We start from the raw sequence: 12,757 nt of genomic DNA on the forward strand, positions 1-12,757 counted from the left end.
ACTTGGGAACTTTGGACCGTTTCTTGAGAGAAAAGCAGATGGAGGTTGAAGCTTTTGTGGGAAACTTCGAGGGTAGAAGAGTTGCATTCTCGTGCAGCCGTAAATGTAGGAATTATAAAAACAATGCAGCGCGATTTCAACCGAAAAACGTTGCTTTGGTGGTGAGAAATCTCTCATTTTCTGAAACTACACATTCTGTGACTTCAAAGTGCGGTGGCTCTGTGCTTGGCTTTGATTAACATCGATTGCTAAACTAAATATTTAAAACTCTTTATCGTTTCCACAGTTACTTCAACACTTGTTTGTACCACTGAATTTACTTGAAGCATGCGAGATAGGAGCTTGCAAGGAGTCCCTGAACGCAGCACGGCCCTCTACCGGCGAGCAACGGTAGTGTAGCCGCGGTTACGCGCTGGGACTGGTCCTTTCGCAGCCATTTTCTGTCCAACCAAACAGCCGTCTCAGGAAGGTAACCAACCAGGGCTTCATTGCAGGTTTGTGCCTGGCTCCGGCCAATGATTGCTAACCGATTTCTCGTTAGCTCGAATGGAAATGTCCGTCTCTGTCTGATTTTTTATTTGTTGTCTGAGTGAATGAGGGCTGCTCATCAGGAAGTATCCAGCGGTTGAAACTTAATAAACCACTATTTGACATTTCGGCCCGGCCACGTCTCGCTCCGCTCTGTACGACAAAGAGCAGGCCGACGCCGTGTCTGCAGGCGCGAGTTTCAGTAGACTTGGACAATGGGGACGTACTCAAGGGGCACTATGTACCTGAATAGGTTAACCACAGAAGGTAACAGCTCTTCTGTCTGCTTAGCTCATTACGGAGCCCGTTGTATTAACACCAGCTAGCTGGCTAGCTCACGTTAGTTCAAGTCGGTATTAGCAAACGTTAGCTAAATGTCTCAGACACCGGCTAGTTAGCACGAGAGCTAAACACAGACCCACCGGGCGGTGTGTAACGTTAGTGGGTCGCTTATGTAAACTGAGCTCACTGCGGGTTTGAAGCCTCACGTTCACGCGATGCTAACGACAGCTCACAATCCCGGTGTCGGGACGATTCTTTTTGTCCAACGTGTTCCCATGAGCCACTAAACATGTCATCACATAAGCTGGCGGTTGAAGCTGAGCGGGAGGGGGATGGGCGGCCTCTAGCAGCAGCCGTACATCTGGACATACGCGACTGACGTTAGTCGGAGCCTTTACAATGGAAACGCATTGTTTTTCATATATGACAAAGAACATCCCCACATGTGAGATGCTGAAAACTGCAGTCACCTTTAGTGGTTCTTCTTGGATCGATCGCAACCTCCTCTGATTGATTTTGTCAACAAGAATTTTCCTGCAGGCAATATGGAAAAACAGCTACGACCAAGGTCCCTTAAGACCTCTAAGCTCTGATGCCACATATGTTTTATGATTCCCCCCCCCCCCCCAGAGAACCCGTTGGGTTCTGCATTACAATAACAGCGCTCATAGTAAAGATAAGGCAATGTAATCCATGTGCATGGTACACAACATGTATCACTGGACCACATCAAGCCAGCAAAAAAAATGTTTTATCTCCATGAAAGTAGTTTAGTTTGCCATCCAAAAAAGTGATGCTACTTTCAGATCTTTATTTAGCTTTAAATGATCTGTGTCAGCCCGTCAGGCTTTTCACAGTGGTCAATCCACAGCGGATCCACACGTTACTTTATAGTTCTAAGTGAAATAAAACATTATGTAATTGTATGCCAAAGGAGATTATCTGCTCCTTGATGACTGCGTAGAAAGCTTCCGAAGGCAAACTTTCAGTATGATGCCGTGGAGTGACTTATGTTGCTCTAGTTCCAGATGTTGAGATGAGACCTTTGTGTTTGTGCTGCAGATGGACGGAGACAGCTCGACCACCGACGCCTCCCAGCTGGGCATCACTGGGGAGTACATGGCATCCGGTCACTACGTCCTCCAGTCCCAAGATGGTGAGGAGCCGGTTTAAAATGTGGCTCGCTAGAGAACAGCAGCCGCCGATTTCTAATCTGGGTGTTTTGTTTGTTGGCTCCAGATGACGGAGAGGAGAATCTGAATGACCACGACGATGGCGGCATCAAGGAGAATTTCAGAGAGCAGGACATCTACCTCCCCATTGCTAACGTGGCTCGCATCATGAAGAACGCTGTTCCTCAGACCGGAAAGGTGAAAGAGGGGGAGCTTCCATATGAGTATTTTAAGTTTAGTATGACAGGAGGGATTAGTGCATCACAGCAAAACTGATAAGCCTTTTTTTAAAAGACCATTCTGGACCACGATTGGCTTCGAACTAGTTGTGATGCCCCGACTACGAGCTGGTGATCGTGGCTGTAAACAATGCTGGATTTAAAATACTTTTTTTAAATAAAAAAGGGAATTGAAAATGTTTCATAAGGAAGGAAATGCATTGAAACACGTTTGTTAGACCTGGAGGTTAAAACACACAAGGCTGAACTGTAAACGGAACCTGTTGTTTACAAGAAAGCTTTGCTAGGCGGCTTTAAGGTGAGCTCTGAGAAACCTCCTCCCTTAGCAGATGAATGTGAAGATATCAATATCTCACATTAGCAGCTAAGGGAGTGAAAATAGTTACTCCCATCAAAAGAGCTTTATGATAAATAAATTGTCCGTCTAATTATCAGGGTCGACCTTGCATATAAAGTCGCTTTTGTGTATAAATGACTGCGGTGACCTGCTAACGTTAGCACTTCTCTGAACAGTTTTCTGCACCTAGCTCGCTTTATTGAACTCAATATGCACTTAATAGTCCTGATTATGCTTTGTGTGGGTCCTTCAGTGCAGCCCTTTTAGATGCCTGAAGTGTTTCGGTTTCCACAGAAACTGAGACCCATCGCCCACTCGCATCAGGTCCCTGTGACCAAAGAAAACGTATCCCATCGCCCACTCTGGTGCACATTTACTTGACAAAGTGTGAGTGCTTTGTACAAACACTAGAAACTGCAGCTGGAAGTACGACAGACAGATCTTTTATTGAAAAAGGCCTGAAGCTATTTATCCTGAGGGACAGAAGACGATCCCGCGTAAAGAAAGTTTTAAGAAAATGTTTTCCGAAGGATTTGTTTTCCTTCTTCGTGGGCTTGAGGAATCTGTCCCCCCGTTTTCCCGCAGATCGCGAAAGACGCCAAGGAGTGCGTGCAGGAATGCGTGAGCGAGTTCATCAGCTTCATCACGTCGGAGGCGAGCGAGCGCTGCCACCAGGAGAAGAGGAAGACCATCAACGGGGAGGACATCCTGTTCGCCATGTCCACGCTGGGCTTCGACATGTACGTGGAGCCGCTGAAGCTCTACCTGCAAAAGTTCAGAGAGGTGAGATGCAAAAAAATGGAAGCTGGAAGGCAACACTTTTGATTCACCAGTTTATGTTCTGACCTTCGCCTGAGGATCTCGAACTTGGGGTCGTGAGCAAAAGAATGAGATCGCCGATACAAGCGGCAGAAATGAGCTTCCTCGGTAGAGCGGCTCGGCTCATTCGTAGCGCCAGAGGAGAGGACCTCAGACATCCAGAGGGCTGATCAGGATCCTCCTCGACGACTCCTTTTTGAGGCTGTTTTTATTCTCTACCTTTTGAACCCTACATTTTGATCTACTGTCCCGTTGGTGTTCTGGTTTGCAGCTCAGGTTATCCACTCCCACCGTGGGCGGAATCACAACCTTGAGTCAGATTATTCATCAGAGTAGAGGATTAGATGCAGCGTGGATTCCAGTCTAATAATCGCTCTGAAGACAACCCAGTGTCCATTTTAAACTAAATCTAAAAAGCTGTATGATTACATAATAAGCCTGAAGGTTTTTACCACATAAATAATGATAATAATAACAATAATCAACACCGGCACAATTTGTCTATCTGCCTACTAACATTTTCTTTTCTGCTCATTGTGATTAAAAGCAGCCCAGCTGGCAACAGACAGAGCACCAAGCAGCTGGGTTGCCAGATGTGTTGGGAACTTCAACAAGAACATGGGTAGAGTCACAACTTGTGTTGAACTGTCTAGAATACAATCGGATGATGGCATAAAACGGGTTCAAATAATCACAACACACTGTTTGTAATTCCTTAGACTGATGTGTTGTTATCATCAGCATATATTTTTTTCACCCTCTTAATTTTCAAGGCTTCAACATGTGACCGTAGCGGCCCGAAAGTGGAATCGGCTAATTTTGTAGTCGACACCACGCCCTGGTTTAGTTCCAGATGTCGCTGAGCCACATCTGTAACGTCTCTTGCTTCTCTGGTGTTTGTTTTAGGCCATGAAGGGGGAGAAGGGGATTCCCGGAGTGGCGGTGGGAGACGGCCTGGGAGACGAGCTCACAGACGACAGCTTCAGTGAGCAGAACCTGTTCACGTTTCTTTCAGAATGTGTCCCCATGTTGGACTTTATTTAACATTTGTTTTGTTTCTCAAGTTAGTCAATTGTAGTGAATCATTATAGCATTGTAAACAGTGATGGAAGTTGCCGACCTCCTCTTTAAAGAAGTGCGTGCGTGTGTGTGTGTGTGTGTGTGTGTGTGTGTGTGTGTGTGTGTGTGTGTGTGTGTGTGTGTGTGTGTGTGTGTGTGTGTGTGTGTGTGTGTGTGTGTGTGTGTGTGTGTGTGTGTGTGTGTGTGTGTGTGTGTGTGTGTGTGTGTGTGTGTGTGTGTGTGTGTGTGTGTGTGTGTGTGTGTGTGTGTGTGTGTGTGTGCGTGCGTGCGTGCGTGCGTGCGCGAGAGAGAGAGCATTAAAGGAGGTAAAGGCGTGTCACTCCCAGTGAATTTGATCTCACATTTATTAATTATTATTTATTCATTTATCCTAATAATTTACAAAAATGTAATAAAACAAAATCTATCTAAATTAAATGAATACAAAACATAATGATCATTAAAAATACCAAAACTGCAAACCGATACAAACGGAATTTTAATTGTTTGAATAATAAGACCAGCTTAATTCTAACAAATTAATTTTCACCGATTAATCCGACTTCATAATGACACTCGGTCTCCTGAAGTCCGGTGTCATTAATATTCACCTTTCTGCCCTCATCAGCAAATCCACTGCCGGCTGGGATCATCACAGCGGACGGTCAGCAGCAGAACGTCATGGTGTACACCACCTCGTATCAACAGGTAACACGGCACTCGGATCCCAACGACGTGGTGGAATCCACACCGACTCCAACTGAAACCTTTGTGTCCGTGTCGCAGATTCCCACCGTGCAGCAGATCCAGTTTTCATGACGAGGCCTTGCCCCCGAGCCTGAACACAGCGGCTGGATGACCTCCGACCCCGCCACAGGGTAAAGGTCATCAGACGGAGGAGGAGGAGGAGGAGGGGGTCGCAGAAACCCTCATGTACAAATCACTACCTGTTCAGTAGAAAGTGTAGTCCCTAGTTGTGAGGTACCAAATGTTTTGGAGTGCATCCAAACCAGCTGTGAAAAATCAAGGCTTTATTTTAAAGGCTAGTCTTATTACATGATTTAGTGGTCAAATTGTTTTTTGTGTGCGTGTGTTGCTTTTATGCATTTCTTTCTTTTGGGGGGAGGGGGGCGGTATAATGGGAAGTGTATTGGATGTTTATTTTGGAACACCTGTTTTGAACGGAGAGGAGGCCCGTTGTTACTGTCACATCAGATCATGCAGCTCTTTTGTAAGTTAACACGATGTACCATGTGCTTTAATGTTATGTAAATCCTTTGAATAAAAATTCAAAAGTGATGTTTAAAATGTCCCCTTTATTTTCCTTTTGTTCATCACATACAAAACAATTCTGGTGAGCATGTAGCTTTTCCTCTGATATCACAACTTCTGATGGTATCAACAGAAACTGATTTTCATGGACAATTGTGAGTTTCTTTCTCAGTTATCAGCAAGGCGTTATAACTAACTTGTTTCTCAAAAAGTTATTTAATTTGTCCTGAAGGCGGACGGAACAGTCAAAACGTCTAAATGTTATCCTTTTACGTTGTTACTGTCATCGGGTTAGTAGTTATCTGCATTAAAAAAAAAAAATTCAAATGACGGGGAAATAAACATTTGTTTTTATTTATTATGGCATTAGAAGTTTTTAGTTATGTATAAGCTGCTTTGAGCTTGTGTTAGGAAGTTAAACAGGTCATAATTGTCTAATATCTATTTTATATTGCTTCCTCCTTCAAACAACAGGATTCATTCAAGTTTCTCCACAAAAACAACATCTTATGAGGAGGTGGTGGCATTTCCCATTGCACTTTAATTCACATGATCGGTATGAAAAGAAGTTCTACTGTTAGTATCGGTATCGCGTTAATGGGACTAGTGGTGCTGTTTAATGGATACCCTACTGGGTCTGACATCGGCACAGGCTGTGGCCTCTCCTTGTAACCGCCCTCCAGACCTCCATCCATCCATCCATTATCACCTCTTATCCGGGGTCGGGTCGCGGTGGCAGCAGGTTCAGCAGGCCGACCCAGGCTTCCCTCTCACCCGCAACACTTTCCAGCTCATTCTGGGGGATCCCGAGGCGTTCCAAGGCCAGCCGGGAGATATAATCCCTCCAGCGTGTCCTCGGTCTTCCCCGGGGCCTCCTACCAGTTGGACGTGCCCGGAAAACCTCTAATGGGAGGCGTCCAGGAGGCATCCTGACTAGATGCCCGAACCACCTCAGCTGACTCCTTTCGACACGAAGGAGCAGCGACTCGACTCCAAGCTCCCCCCTGATGTCCGAGCTCCTTACCCTATCTCTAAGGCTGAGCCCGGCCACCCTACGGAGGAAGCTCATTTCGGCCGCTTGTATCCGAGATCTCGTTCTTTCGGTCACGACCCAGAGTTCGTGACCATAGGTGAGGGTTGGAACGTAGACCGACCAGTAAATGGAGAGCTTTGCCTTCCGGCTCAGCTCCCTCTTCACCAAGACGGACCGGTACAGCGCCTGTTTTAATGCTGCAGCCGCACCGATCCGCCTATCGATCTCCCGCTCCACCTTACCCTCACTCGTGAACAAGACCCCGAGATACTTGAACTCCTTCGCTTGGGGTAGGCAGTTTGCCCCCACCTGGAGGGAGCAATCCGCCGGTTTCCGGCAGAGCACCATGGCCTCAGATTTGGAGGTGCTAACTCTCATCCCTGCCGCTTCGCACTCGGCTGCAAAACGCCCCAGTGAATGCTGGAGGTCACGGTCCGAGGAGGCAAACAGGACCACATCATCCGCAAACAGCAGAGAGGCGATCCCGAGACTCCCGAACCGGATCCTCTCCGCCCCCTGGCTGCGCCTAGATATCCTGTCCTTGAAGGTCACAAACAGGACCGGTGATAAAGGGCAGCCCTGGCGGAGGCCAACACCCACCGGGAACGTGTCTGACTTACTACCGAGGAGAGGAACACAGCTCCTACTGCAGGCATACAGAGACCGGATGGCCCGTGCCAACGGGTCCGGCACCCCATACTCCCGCAGCACCCCCCACAAAAAACCCAGAGGGACCCGGTCGAAAGCCTTCTCCAGGTCTACAAAGCACATGTAAACTGGTTGGGCAAACTCCCAGGACCCCTCCAGTAAGGATACACTTGGCGTCCTGCCAAAGCTGCCAGCAGGCGCTGAAACATTGCCAGACAAAGACAACGTGTACGAGCATGAAGCTGCTGGCTCTCCTCTGCCAACCAAACACACACTGGGAGGAGATCAAGCAGAGGTCTTTATTTCTGGGCTACTTTGGCTGGATACTCTCCATGGAAATTCCCACCAGATATCACCTCCCTGGTTTCTGCAAATACCAGCTGGAGATGAGTTAAGTGTTCATAAAGCAGCAGCCAGTCGTTTAGGGGACACTGCCACCTTGTGGTACAACATTTCCCTCACGTGGCAAAAGGGGAAAACCTGAAATGTGCCCTCAAATAAAATGTGTCAGAAGTGAGGAGCTTTAAGGAAGAAAACAAGTCCAACAGTGAGACATTTCCAAATTCATCACGTAAGCTTTGAGAGATATATTCATGTTAATAGATGCTGTATCTATTGCCTCCACACGGCTCTCAACATGGCGCTAACATTGCAAACAATGGTGACGTGTTGACAGTGTTCACCCAGCCCAGTATTGAATGCAGTCTGCTGCTTTTTTGTGTACTTTTAGTGTATTGTTTTTGTCCTGTTGCTACAGGGACACCAATTGTAAAAATTGGTGTCCCTGTCGCACAGCACAAAAACAATGCAGATGGAAAGTCAATGAGGGTTGTTTTTTATGGCGGACACACAAATTAAATGCACCCATGTGACTGCAGCCGTCGAAGCTGGTGACGTATTATTAAATATCGAGAAAGGCCGCTCTAATTAAGTGGTTTTGTTGCCTTAACAACATTTGTTCTGTTGCGTCATGTCAACAAGTGCTTCACATAAAACCATTAAAAGCATCAAAACATAATGCAAAAGAAAACAGGATTTAAAAACAATTAAGACAATTCATTAAAACATTAAAAACTGTCAAAAAGCAAGAAATATAATACAAGTTGCAATGCAGTAGTGAGATGCAGATATTAATTGATATCCTTGAATCTTGTTCAATTAAAGTAAAGTCTTCAATCTGGATTTAAAGGAGTTGAGGGTCTCTTTCAGGGACTTTGTTCCAGATATGTGGAGCAGAGACTGAACGCTGCTTCTCCATGTTTAGTTCTGACTCTTGGAACAGGAAGTAGACCAGTCCCAGGCGACCTGAGGGGTCGGGGTGGTTCATAAGGTAGCAGCAGATCACAAATGTATTTAGGCCCTAAACCATTCAGTGCTTTATAAACTAGCAGATTTTAAAGTAAATTCTTTGTTGGACTGGAAGCCAGTGCAAAGACCTCAGAACTGGAGTGATGTGATCCACTTTCCTCCAGCTGCAGCTTTCTGATTGACTTTTTACAGAGACCTGTGAACGCACCGTTACAGTAGTCAAGTCTACTGAAGATAAATGCATGGACAAGTTTCTCCAAATCCTGTTGAGACATAAGTCCTCTAATCCTTCAGGTGATAATAGGCTGATTTTGTAATTGTCTTGATATGGATGTTCAGGTGAAGGTCTGAACCCTTTGGATTCAACACCATGATTCCAAAGGGGTTTAACATCCTGGCAAATTAGAAGTTGCTTATGACTTGTTGCAGACCTGTAGAGCATGCCTCGCTACAGTTTACAAACCCTTTCTAAAGCATGTGCTGTTAGAAGGAGGCACAAACATCTCACTTGGCCTTCATAGTGTGGACCTCACAGCTTTGGCATCAGCCCAGCCGCTCTGCGGTGACCCCATCCTGCCCTCCCCCATCAGGCCCAGGGCGAGGTGGGACAGGGGGGTCAAGTCTCCACTCGCTCCCACTGTACCCTTTTCAGGTACCCAGGACAAACAGGACGCTGGAGCACAAACACACACACACACACACACACACACACACACACACACACACACACACACACAGACACACACATTAACAATTAACATTTGCACGTGGGTCTAATTTTAAGATTACATAAGGGACATGTTCACCCCAAGGTCATAGGTGTCCATGATAATACCTGTCAAATTAGATTTGTGTTTGAAATGTCAAAACATGTCACCATAAACCCTTAAATCATTGACTTTGGTGTTTTGGAAACGTTTAGCTTTAATGCATATTTATATCACTTACGATTCAATATATGATGTAATATATATGTGAGGTTTTTCATAATGTAGCAGAATGAAGTGGGTGAACAGTGATCAGCAGCTTTAAAAGAGCTACAACTCCAATAATTCAGTGAAATGTTACTCAGAGACAGTTCAATTAAAAAAAAAACTGTTGTACCAGGAAAAGGATGTCATTTCGCAGACATAATTCTTTATTACAATAACAAGAGAATCTACAGCCATGCTCGTGGCTCTTGTGAGGCTGTACGTGAGCGCAGCGGCTTCAAGCTAACGGGCTAACGATGACAATGCAACCCGAAGCTACCGGTAAATAAATACACTTTCCTGTACAAAGATGTTGTACAAATACACATTGACATATCGTTGTTTGACCTTGCTAATAAAGAAACCGTCTTGCTGATTCATCTACAATTATCATTTGCACGTGGGTCTAATTTTAAAATAATGGAAGTGCATGAAATATGTACTTTTCCGTCAAGGACAGCGTTAGCAAATGAGACAGAAGAAAGCATTGTCACAGCTACAGGTACTCATACTTTGGGATCAATCCTTTTGTTAATGCATGGCGTCCAGGCCCTGATCACATACATCCTTCAGGATGAGTTTAGGAAAAGGATGCTCTTCTCCGTGGAGTCCCATTTGAGCAGTTGTAGTAAAAACATGAAGCGAAAAACTAATTTGTTCCTTCTGTTCACATCTCTGTCGAGCCATGACTCCCTTTCAGTGTTTTTCTCGCATACAATCTGAAAAGCGCCACTTCAAATAATACGAGAGCGAAGTTCTCAAAGACGAGCTGATGTCTCTTTTTAACATTAACAATATCAATTTAAAAAGGCGACAGTGTGTAGACTTTGGGGACATCCAACTGAATACTCACCGCCAGCTCAAACCATTCAAAGACCCTCCTGCTGGTCCACTAAGATCTCTTCATTAATCCAGGAGGTTCTTGGCAAACTTCAGGCCACTGAATAGACATGGACTTTGCTTGTTGACAGCAAATATGTACATATCTATGTCAACGAGCCTTAAAGTTATGAAGCCAGAAATATATGTGACATGCTTTATGGACAGTGTAACATGTGTCCCTTCTGCTTTAAATACATTATTTGGGCTCAAGGAAAAATTCCACAGCCACTCCTCTTTATGCTTTATTGTACTCAATCACTCTTGATAAGCTAAATATCTCAATGTACATGTAATGTAAAATGGCACATTTCCTGTGGGTGGCCCCACCTCGGGGGCCCCCAGGCTGGAAATAGTCCCCGTCCAGCCCACGCCCACGGCGCTCATTTCCTTCTATAGAACCGCAGGGATTGCCCTCAGCCTTTCTTCCCCAGGAAGCTCCCGTTCCTCCTGGCTGTTTCCTGAGACACTCTTAGTCACTCTGTCCCACATCCCTGAGGCGGGACAGACGAACAGACACAACCGACTGGCAGCACATTGATCTTCGGTCTGAGGAGCTGCTCCCGAACAAAGACTCAAACACACAACCCAGCCTCCTCCCTTTCCTTTTCCTCCTTGTGTACAATTGTACGCATTTGTCTGTTCATCCTCCCCATCCTCCCTTCCCTTTGCTGTATTTCAGATGCTATAAATAGCATCTCGAAATGATCTCGAAAGATTGTGGTTGTGTTTGTCAATAAGACACATTTAGTCAGAAAACTAAAAGTTTAAAGATATTGTTGAATCTGTGAGGCTGAAAGTGTGACGTGTGTCCTGAGGGAGGGCCGACTATCAGGATCCTATTGACCCAGAGCCGCCTGTGTACGGTAAACTGTTGTATAGCTGAGCTACTGTGAGCTATTTCATAGAGTTCCCCAAATAATCTGAATGAATTTGAGTTACCTCTGGTCAACAGTTTCATCTTGTAGCCCCGCCCTAAAGCATATGCCGCTTTATGGTCTGTTTGACTCTAAACGGAACATCATTTACTAAATGAACATCATGCTGTATTGAAAAAGACTTGAAACCATAAACTCATGTTTACAATGTTTACTGTGGGAATGAATTATGTTGGTCTAGTGTTTGGGGCCTGAGGGCCTTTCGTCCATAGTTCTAGCGATTGAGTAAGGAGACCTTGAGTGTAGATTAATTTGTCAGATATTAAATGCTAAAATGTAAATGCTCTGGTTTATTTAACAAAAATAATAATGCTTCTATAATAATCACCACACCCTAGTGACTGATGGGTGAAGGGAAAACGTTCCTCTCACTAAAGGATGCAGAGCACAATGCACCTGTTCAAAATGAAGCGTCGCTGACGTTTGCCAGAGAAAAGTGTGAGTTGGAAATGACCTCGGGAGATTTCTTCCCCCAAAAACAGGGCCGCACTTGTCAGGTGGGCCGCTGGTCTGCTGTGGATCTGGCCGACAGTTTGCGGTGTCAGTCAGAGATGTGGCCACATCGTAGCGCCTCCAGATAAGTCTGTGCTCTGTGCGTCCTATCGCAGGCAGATAGAGGTATCTGGCTGTCGGCTCGACCCCTGCTGTCACTGATTCCTCTGAGGCTCCTCGGCCCCGATAGCTTCCTCTCTTTGCGTCTGGAGAATGTTCCTCCAGAGCACACACACACACACACACACACACACACACACACAAGCACACAGGACGCGCACACACACACACACACACACACACACGCACACCATGCTTCCACGTCACCTTCCTCCCTTTTAACCTTTGACCCCTTCGTCCACCCCATCCATCGCGGTGGCTGTGCATGTGAGCCGAAGGCAGGGGAGTTTGTAGGATTCCAAGAAAGGGGGGCTAAGCCCCAAGGGGAGTGTCACCTTAGTGAACGTGTGCGCGCGCAGCACCTTTTTCAATCAGCAAGAGTGTGATTTTTCTCTACTTTTGCTTGATTCAGTATATGTGATATTCATAGTGATATTTTATGCTCATTTGGACACTATCACTGAGATAAAGATGAACTAGTTCAGTGTCAAATATACCATTCAATGGAAAAAAATATTATAATATATATTAATGCAAAAAATAGAGATGTCGATAGTTATTTCTTGTATTTCAAATTCGTTCGTTCACACTATCGCTCACTGGAGACACTTTCTAAGAAAACAGCTAGCTAGCTATTCCCTTTTATTTGCCTCAAGTAAA

At 45.4% G+C, this 12,757-nt stretch overlaps 1 protein-coding gene across 3 annotated transcripts; it reads left to right on the forward strand.

The window, feature by feature from the left end:
* The first annotated feature begins 369 nt into the window (after positions 1 to 369).
* Positions 370 to 5,744, forward strand: nfyba (nuclear transcription factor Y, beta a). Of its 3 annotated transcripts, none has more exons than XM_034526632.1 (8): positions 370 to 494; positions 1,873 to 1,966; positions 2,050 to 2,180; positions 3,144 to 3,341; positions 3,925 to 3,999; positions 4,284 to 4,362; positions 5,065 to 5,144; positions 5,223 to 5,744. In XM_034526632.1, the coding sequence occupies exons 2-8, from the start codon at positions 1,873 to 1,875 to the stop codon at positions 5,253 to 5,255; spliced, it is 690 nt and encodes a 229-aa protein (XP_034382523.1). In that variant the 5' UTR covers positions 370 to 494; the 3' UTR covers positions 5,256 to 5,744. The 3 variants fall into 3 exon arrangements, with proteins under 3 accessions (XP_034382523.1, XP_034382526.1, XP_034382525.1); XM_034526634.1 differs by lacking the exon at positions 370 to 494 and adding an exon at positions 540 to 795; XM_034526635.1 differs by lacking the exon at positions 3,925 to 3,999.
* Positions 5,745 to 12,757: the final 7,013 nt, after the last annotated feature.

This window comes from Cyclopterus lumpus, chromosome 23 (genome assembly GCF_009769545.1).
Source record: "Cyclopterus lumpus isolate fCycLum1 chromosome 23, fCycLum1.pri, whole genome shotgun sequence".
In the NCBI taxonomy this organism is placed as follows: domain Eukaryota; kingdom Metazoa; phylum Chordata; class Actinopteri; order Perciformes; family Cyclopteridae; genus Cyclopterus; species Cyclopterus lumpus.